General features: G+C 39.7%; 1 protein-coding gene across 2 annotated transcripts in view; it reads left to right on the top strand.

Annotated features, from left to right (window-relative positions):
* LOC148363994 (guanine nucleotide-binding protein G(i) subunit alpha-2) overlaps window positions 1-17745 on the top strand; it is a 93741-nt gene that overhangs the window by 72920 nt on the left and 3076 nt on the right. For both annotated transcript variants that reach the window (XM_088338127.1, XM_088338126.1), the window contains exons 6-9: window positions 5969-6097; window positions 10114-10243; window positions 13314-13467; window positions 13936-14128. In XM_088338127.1, coding sequence (XP_088194253.1) covers window positions 5969-6097; window positions 10114-10243; window positions 13314-13467; window positions 13936-14126 — 604 coding nt within the window. In that variant the 3' untranslated portion in view covers window positions 14127-14128. The remainder of the gene's footprint in view (window positions 1-5968; window positions 6098-10113; window positions 10244-13313; window positions 13468-13935; window positions 14129-17745) is intronic.

Here is a 17745-nt window from a genome sequence, read left to right as displayed (position 1 = left end):
GAAGGCCCGCTAATGACTTTTAATGAGACGTGTTCAAAAGCACAAACAGATTTGAAGTCATTAGCGTTAAAGTCAGGTTTGAAGATGGCAAAAAAATAACTGATATAACGGATGGGGTGATTTACTATTATGTCAAGGATACTGTTTTTGCAAAGCAAAATAAATTCGGTGCTACCAAATATCCTAAATTACGTACTATAGAGCAGGAGTGGGTAGTCAAGTCATGTTTCTTTGTATAGCCGTTAATCACAAAGAGTGTCAAAGGGCTGCACAGACCACAGATTATTGCAAACTACAGACTATTATTACACCATCCCCTGATCTAAAACCTACATGAGGGCAAGGAAAAACTCAAAAACCTCAGCATGAGGAAAATGAAGAAACCTAGAGAATACATGGAGGTAATCGCCTTTCCAGGATGACCAGGCTGCAATGGATGTTGCACTAACAAACAATATATACAGATAATAATCATGCTCGCCAAACATTTTACTCAAGTAAAAGTACTGCTACTTCAGAATAATATTACTTAAGTAGAAGTAAAAGTAGTCATTGAAATACTTATTTGCGCCAAATTTAAAATGTACTAGTTGAAAAAAAGTACTGAGTAACTGTAACAACGTCGTATTTATTGATTTTTTTGATCAAAGTCCATCCAATCAACAAAAAGTAAATTAAATTTAAAAGTAGATTAAAATAATCAATGTAAATTCAAGTGTTTTAACAAACATTAAAATAAAAATAGTATAAATCAAATCAATAAATTAAGCACGTGTAGTACAAAGTAGCACATTTAAAGCCCCAAAACTTATCTTAACAGGCTCGGCTAGTAGAACAACAAGCTTATCCCATGACCTCGAACAAAGGGGACATCCTATATTGTGGCTGGTGTGTCTTTTTAAGGGGAACATGCTCTTGATGTGAGGCCAAGGGGTGCTCTCCCTCTTCTGTGTTTTTATTGCCGATATTGCTAAGCGACATTTTCGATCTGTTTCATCCGTAAACAAAATTTCCCCCGCTGAAGTTTAATAGGGTCATGTGAGTAGGCTGCTATGTTTAATTGGCTAAAAATAAATGCGCCTTAGCAGAGACAGACAAACGCGTACTTACGTAGGGGGGGATTCATTAAGTAACGAAGTGACGAATTCAATGTTGCCTAATGTAGCGGAGTAAAATTATCGTTTTTTTTTTTTCATCACAAAATTACTCAAGTAAAATTATAGGGATTTCAAAATACTCCCTAGAAGTACAAAATGTCCTAATACTTACTCAGGTAAATGTAACGGGGGGGGGCGGCAGTGGCTCAGGAGGTAGAGCTCTCGTCTTGGGATCAAGGGATCCCAGTTCGAATCCCAGCTCGTCCGTGTTACATGTCGAAGTGTCCTTGGGTAAGACACTGAACCCCTAATACCTCCAATAAGCAGGTTAGCGCCTTACATGGCTGCAAGGCCGCTATTGGGAAATGTGGAGCACATTGTAAAGCGCTTTGGGAAGTCATTGACTTGAAAAGCGCTATAGAAATGCAGATCATCTCATCTCATTAGCTGCACCGCTTATCCTCAGTAGGGTCGCGGGGGTGCTGGAGCCCATCCCAGCAATCATCGGGCAGTGGGCAGGGGACACCCTAAACTGGTTGCCAGCCAATTGCAGGGCACACGGGGACTGACAACTCATGCACACCTAGGGACAATTTGGACCGGCCAATTTACCTGAAATGCATGTTTTTGGAATGTGGGAGGAAACCGGAGTGCCCGGAGGAAACTTACGCAAGCACGGGGAGAACATACAAACTCCACACAGGAAGTCTGGAGCTGGATTTGAACCCACGCAGGAGGTTCCCATGACTTGAACTGTGCTGCACATGCGCTAACCACTGCGCCGCCGTGCTGCCTGAAATGCAGATCATTTCATTTTCATTTCATTTTATAAATGTACTCTGTTACTACTCTCCTCCGCTACAGAGCGCACCCGATTAAAACCCATGTGCTGAAATTTAAGGATGAAACTCGATGTTGTCTTTGTACAAGCCGCACCGGACATGCACCGTCCCTGAATAGTCTAGTGCAGGGGTGGCGAACATGTAGCTCTAGAGCTGGCTCTTGGCCAATAAGAATGTGGCTCTTTGCCTCATCATATTTTCTATATACTGTGGCTCTTTGCCTTGTTTCATGTTTGGTTATTTATTTATTTTTTTTGTGTATTGAGGCTGGACACTTTCCTTGAAATGAACACAAGAACAATACGTGTTGTATTAAAAGGAGAGGAGTGTGTTATGGGAAATTATATGTTTTTAATTGTATGTGTTTGTGTGTGTCTGTCTGTCATGGCAGGTCAGTGCATGGTGTAGCTCTTTGACTCTCAAAGTTAAAAATTTTGGCTCTTTGTGTCAAACTTGTTCACCACCCCTGGTATAGTGCCTCTTGAATATGACATTATTTTCTGTAAGTAAAATTAAATATCTTCTGCTTTCCATGCCCACACTTTCTTGTGTAAATATTTGGTGTTCACACATATGCAAATTCTTTTTATCTATATTTTTTATTTTTTCATTTTTTTAGTTGTTTTGTAAAAAAAAAAAAAGATTTTCTATTTCATTTTTTATTTCTATTTTTTATTTTTATTTTTATTTTTATTTATATTTCTATTTTTCTATTTTTTTATCTTTTATCTTATACAGTCTATATGTGTAACTGGAGTGCCACGTCCAATTTCGTTGTCACAATATGTTCAACTCATTTTGTATCACTGATAATAAAGGTATATTCTATTCTATTTTATTTGACTAAAGCCTGCTTTTTGAGGTGCGCCTTATAATCCGAAAAATACGCTCATCATTTCTTCCCTTCACAGTCATCCTTTTTTCATATTCCTCAGAACAATATGGTGCTTGCTTTGCCAAACTGAGGTTCTGTTTTCGAAGGGAATGAGATGAGGATGGTTTGACGTCAGCAACCTCTTTCATCACACCAAATTTGCTGGTCGCTCGCTTGGTCGAACAAAAGGATCTTTGAGAAGGAACTGTCGAGTCACATGTTCACATGAGCCCTTCTTCTTTGTGCGGGAGCTGTAATGGCCATCCATCCATGCATCCATTTCCTATACTGCTTAACAGACATCAAAAGTAGGCGGTGACAAGCTACACAACACCAAGCTATTGTTTTAAATGTGACGCTTTGTAGCGTAGATGAGTTGACTCAGCAATAGAAATTCCATAAAGCGGAGTCCTTCTGAATCAATGATGCATGAGCTTTAGATGCGTTCTAGTTTCAGGCAAGTGTTTTTTACACTATGTCCTTCCATTAAAATGTCAACATTCATGAGCCATTTATATACACGGATGCTCCTTTTTCTTATTAGCAGTGATAGGGGACGTCCTTTCTTAGGGGGAACTGTCCTCCAAAATGTAATTTTCTTGAAACATGGCAGCTTCGGGAGAGTTTGATTATGTACGGACTGAACATTTGCTCCTTGGTTGAGCAGGTGGCATCTCCCCTGAGAAGGGCGTCAGGCTTTGTTGGGCTCGTTTTCGGCCTCATCCATCATCGGAGCGTGACTTTTCTATTCAAAAGATTCCCAAGATGATTGATACTACCTGAAAATGTTGCCAGTGTTGCAACAGATGTGGATGCTGCCGAGGATATTGTTCCAGGTTCTGTAATTTAAGTATTAGGCTGATTTTGTCTCACAATTTGATGGACTTGTGAGGGTGTGACAATGGATAAGTAAATTATTCATGGTAGACATTGTTTAATAAACTAAGCCAAAATCTATGCTTTTTCTTCTACTTCTCCAAGAGAAAGTAGTCCATTTTTTATACAAATGTATGATGCGATTATTGGTACATCCCTGTATAGAAACAATTTAAAATCGAATACCAAAAATTAACACTGTAAAATAATAGTTTAGTGCTTCCAAATACAATACTACAAATCAACTGTAGTATCTATTATGCAAGTAGAAGCAAATTATGAAATACAAAAATCGAAGAAAACAAATCAAGCCGTTCTCATTTCAGTATAATAGACAATAGGCCAAAAGGAAATGCATGTAAAAAGTTTCTTAAAATAAAAAATGAGTATTGTATATTACAGAGACAGAGCAGGAAATAGACAGAATGAGAAAAGAGAGAGATAGAGAGAGAAAGACAGAGAGAGAGATAGTTAGATAGGTTGGTGAGAGAGAGAGAAAAAGGGGTGAGAGAAAAAAAGATAGGTGTAAAGGGAGGGGAACAGAGATGGAAAAAAGTTGTGGTGGAAAAGGAGGGAGGGCAATAGAGAGAAGACAGAAGAGGGTGAGAGAGAAAGAAAGAGTGGCTGGTAAAGGTGATGGATGGAGGGGTAGAGAAAGATGCTGGAGTGAGAAGGCTGATAGCAAGAGAATATAGGTAAAGAGAGAGAGAGAGAGAGAGAGAGAGAGAGAGAGAGAGAGAGAGAGAGAGAGAGAGAGAGAGAGAGAGAGAGAGAGAGAGAGAGAGAGAGAGAGAGAGAGAGAGAGAGAGGGGGAAAGGGGTGAGAGAATAAAGGATAAGTGTATAGGGAGGGTAACAGAGAAAGAACAAAGTTGTGGTTGAAAGGGAGGGACGGTGGGAGAGAGAGAAGAGAGAAGAGGGTGAGAGAGAAAGAAAGAGGGGCTGGTAAGGGTGATGGACAGAGGGGTAGAGATATTGGCTGGAGTGAGAAGGCTGGTAGCAAGAGACAGAGAGGTAGCGATAGAGTGAGAGAGAGAGAGAGAGAGAGAGAGGGGCAGAGAGTGGCTGTGACAGAGAGAGAAAAAGGAGTGAGAGAAAAAAGAGGTGTAAAGGGAGGGGAACAGCAATAGAAAAAAAGTTGGGGTTTAAAGGGGGGGAGACTGAGAGAGAGAGAAGACAGAAGTGAACAAGAGAGAAAGAAAGAGGGGCTGGTAAGGGTGATGGACAGACGGGTAAAGAGAGAGGCTGGAGGGAGAAGGCTGGTAGCAAGAGACAGAGAGGGAGAGAGAGAGAGAGTGTGAGAGTGTGAGAGAGAGAGAGACAGAGAGAGAAATGTGTGAATGAGAGAAGGAGAGACAAAAGAATGAGAGTGAGAGAAAAGGGTGAGAGGTTGTGGTTAGGAAGGGGGATGAGGGGTAGATTGAGAGGGAGTGAGAGAGAGAGGTGGATGAAGGAAAAAAGAAAGAAGCTAAGGGCGAGAGGAGGTGGGGGAAAGAAAGGGAGACTGAAAAAAAAAGAAGGAAGTGGGGATGGAAAGGAAGGGGAGAGAAGGTGAAAAGGAAGTGAGTGAGAGACAAGGAGGGAGAAAGATAGAGAGACAGAGAAAGAGAGAGAGAGAATATGGTAAGAAGGGATTATAAGGGAGGCTGATGGAGAGACAGAGAGAGAGAGGGATGTGGATGAGAAAGGGAAAGAGAAGAGGACGAGAGAGAAATCTGTGAATGAGGTAATTATGGAGGGGGAGAGAGATACAGGTTAGAAAGGGAGGAAGTGGAGAGAGTGGGTGCAAAGGGAGAGAGGAAGATAGATATAGAGACAAATAACAGGAAGCGGGAGAGGCGGATGAGAGAGAAAGGTGCTTGAGAAAGAGTGAGAGATAGGGGATGGAGAGAGAACAAGAAAGATACAGAGAGAAAGAGAGTGAACAGAGAGAGGGAGAGGTGGATGGGAGAAGGAGGAAGACGGGAGAATGGAGATACTGATGTTACAATGTTCTCTCTATGTAAGTCTATGTACACTTACATAGAGAGAAAAATAGAAAATTTCATTTAAAAATTTGAATACGAGCACCTAAACACATCATGCAGTTAATGTCCCCAATAAAATAATTCTGTGTTCTGCAATGAGCCCTAGAATTAACAATTGGCTCATAAAAGGACCATGACAAATAAAAGACGGTAAAACAATCCAGTCAGGTCATAAACCACATACTTTATTCGGCCATGTCAAAAACAACATTTATTCAAAGACTTTAACATCTCCCTTTCGTCTGTTTCTCAGTTACTTGAACGATTTGGAGAGGATAGCCAAGGCGGATTACATCCCCACCCAGCAGGATGTGCTGCGGACTCGCGTCAAGACCACCGGCATCGTGGAGACTCACTTCACCTTCAAAGAGCTGCATTTCAAGTAAACAAAACAACCAAAAACCGAGCTCATTGTTACCCACTTTCGCTAAAAACGCATCACCTGCTCTTTTCATGTATTCATCCCTTTCTCCGCTCTTAAGCTCAGCCGCCAGTCTCTTCCAGTGTTCCTTTCCACTCCAGTCCAACCTTCGAATGTGTAACGTGCATACCTGTCAACCTGTACGTTTTTGCCGTACAAAATACGTTTATTATGCATTTTAAGACGTGTACGACGTACAAGAACATTTGTACGGAGATACGCAAATTTGTCAATTATGGGTACCATCCGGTATACACCGACTATCACCAAACCGCAAATCTATCAAGTCAAACAAGTTCGCCGCGGTAACCTCTATCTCGGTATCGTTTTTTTTCGTTGCAAACGAAGCGAGCGGTTTGATGCTACTGTGCGCATGCGTCTGCCGCCTGGGGATTTCCCATCATGCATCATTCAACATCGGATTTCATGTGGTAGTTGTGTAGTGAAAGGAAGTCCGTCTCTTTTTAGAGAAGCGGCTTTTTCGGCTTAACTCATTAAAGGGAGCCGGCTCTCATTCGGCTCACTTGCTTTGATGCATTGTATTATGAATTATTATGTTGTATAAAAAAGTTGAGAAAAAAAGGAAGTATGAAAGGAAACAATTAAAAACGACAGGTTTGTGGTTATCCCTTTAATCTGTATATTACCAACAATAATTTCATGCAGAAAATGAATTAATAATTTGAATAGGAAAATGTATTGTTCTTCGCATGTATTTTTTTCCTTCTACAGTGATCGTCCTAGCTACTTCATTTTATAATAAACCTCATTCATGTCGAGCAACTCAGTATCTCACAACAAAATGTTAATTAACAATATAAATGATATAACGAAACACATGTACAATATAACATGTTAAACTACATAAATAAACACGCTCGAAAAAAAATATGGTGTAAGATTATTTTGTATTTTGTAAGGGAAAATACGACAGTTTGTAAGGGCATGGAGCCCTGGAGCGCGACGGGTATGAACGTGGCCCAATCAAAAACTTCCTTCGAACTTTATTCGAACATTAAAATAAAAACAGAACAAAAACAATAACTCAAAAACAAAATAATATTACATAATATGTTCAAAAAAGGCGTAGTCAGAAGCAAATGCTTATATTCTCTACCCCTCCATCTTCCCTATTGAATACACCTATGATATAACAACAATTGTAATAATATTAATAATAACAGTTATGATATAACAATAGCAATTATGATTGGACAAGGAGACAATAAATGAATCCCTCACACCCACGTCTATAAAAACGGATTTTATGCAACGGATAAGAAAACGTAGCCCGAGCGCTTGTGAGGGATTCGAACGGACCCGCTTTCTGAGCACGTATGGACAGCCGACTTTGATGTGGTGGAACGTTAAATTATAAATGGACCTGCGTTCGTGCGCGTAGATGAGGACAGTAACTGTTTCTGCTTGAAATTTTATCCCGTGATGTGGAATTTAGTATTTTACTCCTTTGACCAATGCGCAACAATCTCTTAAAAAGTGTGAAAAGAAAAAACGAATTTGTTCCCCCAGCAGATAATGTTGCTCATTGCAGGTACTATCATTCCTGTTTTACTAAATTTTTCATACTTTAAAGCAAAGGTGTCAAAGAGGCGGCCCGCGGGCCGGATTAGGCCTGCAAAGGGATTGAATCCGGCCCGCGGGCTGGATCAGGCCTGCAAAGGGATTGAATCCGGCCCGTGAGACAACGCTCAGAGAAGCGCAAGAGAAAAGCGAGCTGCAGGTTGAAATACGTTCACTTGACGTTGCCAAACCCAAGTGCCTCTCACAAAGACGCACTTTCTCTCTCGCTCTCTCTCTCTCTCTCTCTCTCTCTCTCTCTCTCTCTCTCTCTCTCTCTCTCTCTCTCTCTCTCTCTCAAATTTTCTCTCACTCTCTGTCTCTCTTTTTCTCTTTCGTTGTTGTACTGTATCTCTTTCTATCTCTGTGTGTATTTCCCTTCTTTTGCTCTCTTTTTCTTTGTTCCTTTTCTCTCTCTTTTCTCTCATTATCTCTCTTGCTCTCCCCTTTCTCTTTCTCTTCTCTTTTCTCTCCTTATCTTTTCCTGCTCTTTGGATTTCTTTCTTTTGCTTTCTTTTTCTCCCTCTCTCTCACTATTTCTCTTTTTATCTCCTTTGTTTCTCACTTCCTGTGTCTCTCTCTCTGTCTCTCTCAATCTCTTTCTCTTTCCTTTTTCCACTCTCTACTTTTCTCTCCCTCTATTTCTCTTATTTTTTTCCCTTTCCTTTTCTTTCCCTCTAATCTACTAGCCCGACCCCGAGAGAATCTTTCTTCTATCGTGTGGCCCCCAAGTTATAATGAATTTGACACCCCTGCTTTAAAGGGACAGTGTGTATTATTTAGCGCCACCCTGTGGTTAAAAATACATGAAAAAAAGCAATCGATTTGAAAAATATGCACAAATAAACAAACTATCGTATAAACAGACATTTTTTTCAACTTCTATTTCAAGAAATTTGCATTTATTTTAAATAACATGCTTGAACAACATGCATTATTTTTTAATACAGTAAGTCAACAAATTGGAAGTTCTTATACATAAAATGGGCCTCAGCTCGAGAGGTGACATTATTCTCCACCACAGTGAGAAGTAAAATGGTGCGTTTTGGTTGCAAACAATACCCGTAGTTTGTATTCGTCCTGTGCTTTTTAGCACTCGTATTCAGTTGCACTGCACCAGGGTTTGGAACCAAAATTTTTAAGAGCCATAATGAACCGACACAAGACAAAACAAAATGTTTCTGGAGCCAAAAATATTTAAAAGCCTTTTACAAAACGTTTTTTTTTTTTTCATTTTTTTACATTTCTGAAAAGAGGGGCCACAGGTTGCAGACCCTTGCAGTTCACAATACTGCAACATCTGTTCAGAGATAGTACGGGTGCTTGAAATCCTCTGAAATTATTTTGTTTTCAAGGATTGAAAAGTGTTTGACTTGTTGGTGAAGTGCTAGTAAATGCTTGAAATTGTTGCCGTGTTTCTTCACAAATCTGGTTTAAAGTGACATTCACACTGCTCTGTGGTGGTTTCATTTTATCATTACATTTATTCTTCCCGCTTAATTAACGGCTCCTGGCATTAGTTTGTACAGGATTGTCCTTTGAAGTGCCATAGGATACATGTGCTTACTACACTTAAACAGGGAATTGCAAAATGTGAATAAGCGCAAGGATTACGAATCACTTATTGCCATTTATTGTGGATCATGCAAAAAATGAAAGTAGTGTTTTCCAGTTTTAAATTGTAATGGAAAGAACTTCCTGCAACTGAACATGTAAGCTACATGTTTATCCAACACCTGTATGGGGAGGAATTTCTCTCATCTACAAATATATTCGCAATTTACTCAAGATCTAAAAATGTTTTGATGAATGCACACGCAAGATTAAAAATCACATATTTAAATCGCAGATATATTTGTGGATCTGCAAAATATGATTCTCACCGGATTTCTTCTCGGTACTGGAAAAATAGGAAAATTAGCATTGAAAGTCCTTAAAAACGACTTGAATTTGGCCATGAAAAAGGTCTATGAACTTTGTCTATTGGTGAGATACTACACAAGTGTCCCTTTAAGAGTTTTTATTTAATTTTTATTGACGCCCCCCATCCCAAAAGCACGCCCGTAAAATGCTAAACAGGGATCGAATTTCACCTCAACTTTTCCACTTGTGTCTTCAAGTGCCACCATGCAGCGTTGAACAAACAACACCTCGTCTTCCTCATGTTCTCCCTCGCGTTTCCTCTGCATCATTTCCATTTCTTCCTCATGCCATGAGGCTCTTTAACTCCACCCGGAGGAGTAAATGCCCACATTAAACCACACCCTGAACCATTACCCAGTCTATATCAACACTTTACATTGGATATTTATGTATTATCTCTTTTATCTATCTATCTATCTATCTATCTATCTATCTATGTATCTATCTATCCATCTATCTATCATCCTTCATTACAGGATGTTCGACGTGGGAGGCCAACGCTCGGAAAGAAAAAAGTGGATCCACTGTTTCGAGGGCGTCACCGCCATCATTTTCTGCGTGGCCCTCAGCGCTTACGACCTGGTGCTAGCCGAGGATGAAGAAATGGTGAGGATGTCGTGCTGCCAGGGTGTGTCCATCTATGAAAATAGCTTGTCTTCTTGTAATTGCGCGATCCTTTATGCTGATGAACTAATTTTGAATTCAAATCTTAAGTGGTTTGAACCACATGACCTAAATTATTTGTACAGGTGATGAGGTTAATGCTTCGACAAGCCCCAATGGGAGGTGAGCCCTTGTATTTTGCAATATTGGATGACAGCGCCCCCTGGTGACCTACTCCAAATGTACAGTACATGTAATCCCTCAGTTTTTTACGAAGATGAATTCCACTAACTTCCAAAATCCACTAAGCACAAACGTTTATTTAATTATTTATTCATTATTATTATACAGACACTCCCCTACTTACGAGCATTCGACTTACAAAAAACGGGATGTCAAAAAATATCTGGACATTGCTGTAAGTTAGATTTTGTATCGTGTGCACCTTTTTCCGAGTACAGGACATTATTTAGTGCTTCTTTCCGCCGCTACCGGCATGTGGCACTATGAGAGCTCGACCAGCACCCACCCCAAAAAAGAAACCTGCTTACACTTCGCGGTTCGTATGTAAACATACTATACTGTATCTCCAGCACGCTAAGAACTTTGACATTTTTATTGTTTAATATCTCGCGCATCCATTCAATATGGTTGGTGTAAAGTGTAAAGAAGAGGTGAGCCGTTTCTTTTAAAATGAAAGCGGAATAAGAAAGCTTGATGCGGTTGAGAAAATGGTTGGATCGCTTTTTTTTCGTTCTCCTTTTTCCCCCGGAGGAGGAAGTCGCCTAACTCTTGAAGCCCATCCTCCAACAGTAGGTTAAACTTTATTTATCTTTATAGAGCATATTATTTTATTATATGTTTATTTTTCTGTACAAAACAATCCAGGTTACTTATACAAGCCTTAAACATGACTTATAGAAACGTTAAACATTCAAAATATAGCTCGCGTTCGTAAGTTGGGCAGCGTCTGTTTAATGAAACCAAAGAATAAACCCTTTTTACAGCCTCAAAATTTTCTTTAAAGTCAAGTCCCATTTATTTGTTTAGCCCTCAATCACAACAGTCTCAAAGGATTGCACAGACCACCATTTTAGTGTAAAATATTTTCAACTTTATTTTTCACTTTGGCAAAAATGTACTCACGTTAAGGTAAACATACCACTGCTACACTGACATGCAAATATTTTAGTTTCTCAGCTGAGATGCATTATTTCAAAATATTTCTTTGGCAATTATAACTACCCAGGGACTTGCCAAGATGCTTTGACATCCCAGTCAGTAAAAAAATAAAGATCAGACCCGAGTTTTTGATCCATCTATCCATTATCTGCAAGGCTTATCCTCATTAGGGTCACGGGGGTGCTGGAGCCCATCGCAGCTGTCCTTGGGCAGTGGGCAGGGGTCACCCTGAACTGGTTGCCACACAGAGACAGGCAACTTACTCGCTTATTCACACCTCGTTAGAATTTGGACCGGCCAATTCACCTAACATGCATGTTTTTGGAATGTGGGAGGAAACCGGAGTGCCCGGAGGAAACCCACGCAAACGGGGCGAACATGCAAACTCCACACAGGAAGGTTCGATCTCCTGACCTCAGAACTGTGCCGTGGACGTGCTAACCACTCAGCCACCGTGCTGCCTGAGTTTTTCAGTGATCAGGAATTTAACCACATAGAGAAAAAACAATGTTGGAATTAATTTTCCTATATCTAAGGCAGTGTATTCGTCCCAATGTAAACATAATAAACCTCATCTCGCTGTCCAGCTTATGGAATTTACTACTCACTACGCCATCTTCTGACTTGTGTGAACATTGCAGCCTCTGTCAAGCTCCTTATGTGCATTTCTTAGACTCACTCGGATAAACTCTTTTCTTTTAGGGGGTTTGGGTTGGCGATTATACTGTACTTCAAACAGGCCTTTTGTTACGTTCAACATTTTCATGCTACACTAACAAAAAAATTGCAGTGATAAGCAAAAAGTCACTCACCAACCATTCTCCCTCCTCTTTCCTCCTACCTTATGTGTTCCATGGCCTTGACAGATAAAAGAACATAAGCATGGTGGGAAGAATCTTTTATTTTTTTCTCAATAATTTCTCTACTATAATTTTGAAAATAGTCTTGCTGGTACATTGCATTATTTAATCAAAAAAAGGGTGGAAATTATCCACTTTTTTTACTTCAGATGATAATTTGTGCCCATCATGTGGATGTTATTGAAAAATCAAAATGCTTTACCTTCCTTTTGCAAACCTGTCAAACTCTGAGGGCTAAATTTGTCCTACCTTATCATTTTTTCATCATTTTTTTTAAACACCGCGAGTGTTTAAAATGTGCCTAAAAATAAATTGTGCTTTGACCAAAAACTACACTTCCCACAATGCTCATCAACTACCATCCCTTCGACATGACGATACAGCAGTATTTCCACATCAATGCTAATGAGAGTAATTGAGAAAAAAAAGATTCTAAAAATGTCCAAGATTTTGTTGTTTTGCTATATGTAGTTTATGATAAATGTGTCGAGACGCTTTTTTCGCAAATTTACCGTGTGTGATGAATTATTTGACATAAAGCAGTAATTACTTTATTTGACATGCCATTCAATAACATTTAGTTATAAGTTACGGTTCATCAGATCTTTTAAGGACAGCCGTTACGCTTATGTGGCTTCTGGGTAAAATTACCTTGACAGGCCTGCTTTAAGACATCAGGAGGTCCAACTATGTTGACATTAGAAAGCGTCTTCATCTGCTTTTTGGTGCTTTTGTCTGTCTATAGTGTTTGGCTGACAGGATGGCCTCAAGAGATACTCGAAATTGAAAAATGTTTGTGCATACGCAAAGCTGTTTTGTACAACTTAGACTGCAATGTTATTAATGCACAGGCGGACAAAAGTAGAAAGAAGTGGGGCGACTGTTCAACCATTCAGAATGTTGAACACAATGCACGATAAAAATCCGTAAAGTAACCAAAACGTGAAAACTAAACCGCAACACAGCGAAGGACTAGTATACTTAGATTTTTTTAAGAAGCTGAGCTAATGGGCTGGCGACCTGTCTTTCAGAACCGAATGCACGAAAGCATGAAGCTGTTTGACTCCATCTGCAACAATAAGTGGTTCACCGAGACCTCCATCATTCTCTTCCTCAACAAGAAGGACCTCTTTGAGGAAAAGATCACGAGGAGCCCCCTCGCCATCTGCTTCCCGGAGTATACAGGTATGAGTTGGATTCGGTTTCACCAGTGAAGTGCGGTGAGTTTGATGTCATGTGAGGCACAGTCGGATATATAAATAAATGAACATCTCATTCATCATTAAATTGGCAGAGTAAGAAAGGCACATGTAAAATGTAGCAAACAGAAATACATTTTGTTTTATTATAAATGAGTCATGTTTATTTCTGTAGCCGTTAATCACAAGGAGTCTCAAAGGGCTGTACAGACGACAGACTATTATGACACCATCCCCTGATCTAAAACCTACATGAGGGCAAGGAAAAACTCAAAAACCTCAACATGATGAAACTGAAGAAACCTTGAAAAGGAACCGGAAAACACCTTATTTTTTGTTTGTTTTTTGAACCAGTTTTTTATTGACGAGCTGATATTTAACGTCATTTGGAACAGTTCTGATGAATGATTATCTAAAAAATCCATTTACTGCAAAATTCTATGCTATTTTGTAGGTGCAAATAAGTTTGACGAAGCAGCAAGCTACATCCAGACCAAATTTGAAGACCTAAACAAGAAGAAAGACACCAAGGAGATCTACACGCACTTCACGTGTGCCACCGACACCAAGAACGTGCAGTTTGTCTTTGACGCCGTCACGGATGTCATCATCAAGAACAACCTGAAGGACTGCGGCCTTTTCTGAAGGTGTGTCTGTTATCTCCTTAACGTCAATGTTACCAGTCACTGAAATAACTCATTCCACATATCATTGGATAGCCTAAACTATTGCGATTCAACGAATGATATTAATCATGTTTTGATCAAAAAACTATTGTCTGTCAGTTATACAAAAAAGGAAATCATAATAATAGTTTTTGTCAAGTCAAAAGATATTTTAGTCAATTATTTGGTTCATACATACTCTGCAAACGAACCATTGTAGTAGAACCAGCACAAGTATTAACTGCTCGTGTGATAATTGTTAGATAAACCACTCAGTGAGATTATCAGTGTTAATTGTAATACTCATAGATAAAAACCATATCTTCACCGAGATGGTCTTAAAAGTTTACTCTTTATCTCTTACTTTAACATGGTTTATTTAACCCTTAACGTTCTGAAGGCCCGCCGGTGGGCAGCTGGACTTTTGATAAACAAATACAATGTCACCAGTCACTGAAATATAACTTGCCACATATCTTTGGAAAGCTCAAACTCTTGGGATTCATATGATGCCCATTTCAAAATATGCTCATCACAGAATCATCACGATGAGTCTGAAACAAAATACCCGAAACTATAAACTCCCCCAAAAGTGCAATGAAATTCCACTCGTGACACGATTCCCCACAAACATGGTCTTGTTACTTTCACGAGAGTCCAGTGAATCCAAACGTGTGAAATATTTAATCCAAAACACACAATAATGCCGACAGATTAAAAAAAAAAAATCTGCCTTAAAGCATTCCTGCATTGTTTGGCGATCCATGTTGTAATCAGTTTGTTTGACTCCATAATTTTCCTTTTAAAGAAACAGACACATCAGTTCAATATGGCCGTTATCCTCTGGCCTTTTGATTAAAACCACTCTCGGCCAATTGCAAGCTTTTTTTCCCACGGTCTTAGCCTGTGACAACCCTATTAGGGCCTGTATTGATAAAAAACTTTATTAACCTACTTCGCCAGTGTTTTTGGTCGTGACAATGGGGTTTCACCCGACTTTCCCAGCAGAACCTCAGCTGTTCTAAATTCTGTGGAACTTATAAAGGAGTTAATTCACAGATACTTGATAAAACTTCCCAGCAAATTTTCAGCCGGTCCTGACAAAATTCCAAATTTCTTGCTTAAAAAGCTAGCTGACTTTCTATGTGAACCATTATTTTACCTGTTCTCTAGATCTTTTGAGGATTCACAGCTGCCTGAGGACTGGCTTAGTGCTATTGTCATACCGATTTTTAAAGGGGTGAGCACAACAAGTGCAGCCAACTATAGACCAGTTAGCTTGACTAGCTGTGTCTGTAAAGTGTTTGAGAAAATTATCTCAGATGCCATATGGAAATTTATACAGGAGCACAATCTTTTTACGTTTAAACAACATGGGTTTAGGTCCGGACATTCTACCATGACTAACTTAATAGCTCATTTGAATAATATTACCAGTATGTTTTTTGTTCACAATATGGCTGGTCATGTTGTTTACTTAGACTTTTGCAAGGCTTTTGATAAAGTGTCTCATAACAAGCTTTTACAAAAACTGAAATGCTATGGTATTCGGGGAAAACTGCTTGAATGGATAACAGCATATTTGTCAAATCGTAAACAATGCGTAAAAATTGATGATGTTCTTTCAGCGTGGTCGGAAGTTTGTAGTGGGGTACCGCAGGGCTCAGTACTAGGACCATTATTATTAGTAGTGACATCTCAATTTTTGCCGATGATGCTAAACTGTCGGCTTTCTTACCAAAAACCCAGGTGACAGGAACAATTGATTCTCTCCAAAATGACATTAAATCAGTTTTTCTTTGGTCCGAAAAGTGGCAACTGCAATTGTCATCTCATAAATGCTTAGCACAGTCGTTTTTACATGGTTCTGTTCCGCTGTATAACATTAATGATCATGATTTGCATGTTGTTACTGAACATAAGGATCTGGGTGTCACTCTTACTTCAAACTTAAAGTTTATCACGCATATCGCCAAAATTACCAACAAAGCCAATAACATAGCATCAAACATTTACAGAAACTTTTACAACAAGAACCCAGCATTCTTAGTTCGAATGTTTTGCGTTTATGTTAGACCCGGGTTAGAATATAACAGCGTTGTGTGGAACCCTTACTTACTCAAGGACATTAACCTACTGGAAGGAGTTCAACGACGGTATACGAAGCGGATACCTGGGATGCACAGCTGGTCATATCCGGAAAGACTACAAAGACTGAACTTGGACTTTTTGGAGCTCCGTAGAATTCGATTTGATTTAATTTTTGTGTTCAAAGTATTGCATGGAATGATCGATGTGCCTTTTGATCAATTTTTTGAGTTCTGTCGTGTTGATGGTTTACGTGGTCACAGATATAAGTTACGGGTGCCTAGACCTACCAGCAACTTGCACGGAAACTTTATTTCTTTCAGGATACCAAAAATTTGGAATTTTTTGCCTGACCGGGTTATTAGTGCAAATACGGTGCAAACCTTTAAGCAAAGGTTGGCAGAAACAGATCTGTCAAATTTCCTTAGGGGAGGGGGCGTAAGGTGACCATATTTGGCCATGCTCACTCTCAGCATTAGTTTTTCTTTTTGTGTCATGTTTTGATTAATGTATCCAACAATACCTTCAATAAACAATTTCATTTCATTTCTAATATACTGAATAAAGGCATAACCACAAACCTGTCGTTTTTCATTTTCTCCTTTCATACTTCCTTTTTTTCTTAACTTCTTTATACAACATCATAATTCGTAATATAATGCATCAAAACAAGTGAGCCGTTTGAGAGCCGGCTCTCTTTAATGAGTTAAGCCGAAAAAGCCGGTTTTCTAGATAGAGACGGACTTCCTTTCACTACACAACTACCACAGAATGATGCTGTCACGGTCGCCTTGGTGACCAGTCTGCCCCGCCCTCTGGGCAACAGCTGAAGCAGTTCCACTAATTGTGGGTCTGCTATTTAAGGCTGCATTGTGGGCTCTGCGGTTGCTGGTTCATTACTCTTATACACAATCCCGGTCTGTTATGCTTGTCCTGTTTTAGTCTGTTATGCCTTGTCATGTTTTAGTCTGTTATGCCATGTCCTGTTGAGTTCGTGCCGGAGGAACTCTGTATTGTTCTGTTTTGCCCCGGAGTATTGGGCGACTTTTATTTTATTAAATAAAACTTATGGATCGTCAACGCATTTGAGTTCTCCCTTCATGCCTCCTGCCTCCGTTCTGGTCCGGTCACCTTCCACGCCACCACGCCTCGTGACAGATGCATGATGGGAAATCCCCAGGCGGCAGACGCATGCGCACAGTAGCATCAAACCGTTCGCTTCGTTTGCAATGAAAAAAACGATACCGAGATAGAGGGTACTGCGGCGAACTCGTTTGACTTGATTGATTTGCCGTTTGGTGATAGTTGGTATATACCGGATTGTACCTGTAATTGACAAATTTGCGTTTTTCCGTACGGATTTGCTTGTACGTCTTACACGTCTTAAAATGCATAATAAACTTACTTTGTACGGCAAAAACGTACAGGTTGACAGGTATGTGGTTGCAAGTTTTTAGAGCTGTAAACTGGTCGTCTCTAAATAGCCATTTTTGGAAATGCATTGATATACC

This window comes from Urocampus carinirostris, chromosome 6, assembly GCF_059441175.1.
Source record: "Urocampus carinirostris isolate Australia breed hairy pipefish chromosome 6, RoL_Ucar_1.0, whole genome shotgun sequence".
NCBI classification, from domain to species: domain Eukaryota; kingdom Metazoa; phylum Chordata; class Actinopteri; order Syngnathiformes; family Syngnathidae; genus Urocampus; species Urocampus carinirostris.
This window is presented reverse-complemented; position numbering and strand designations above follow the sequence as displayed.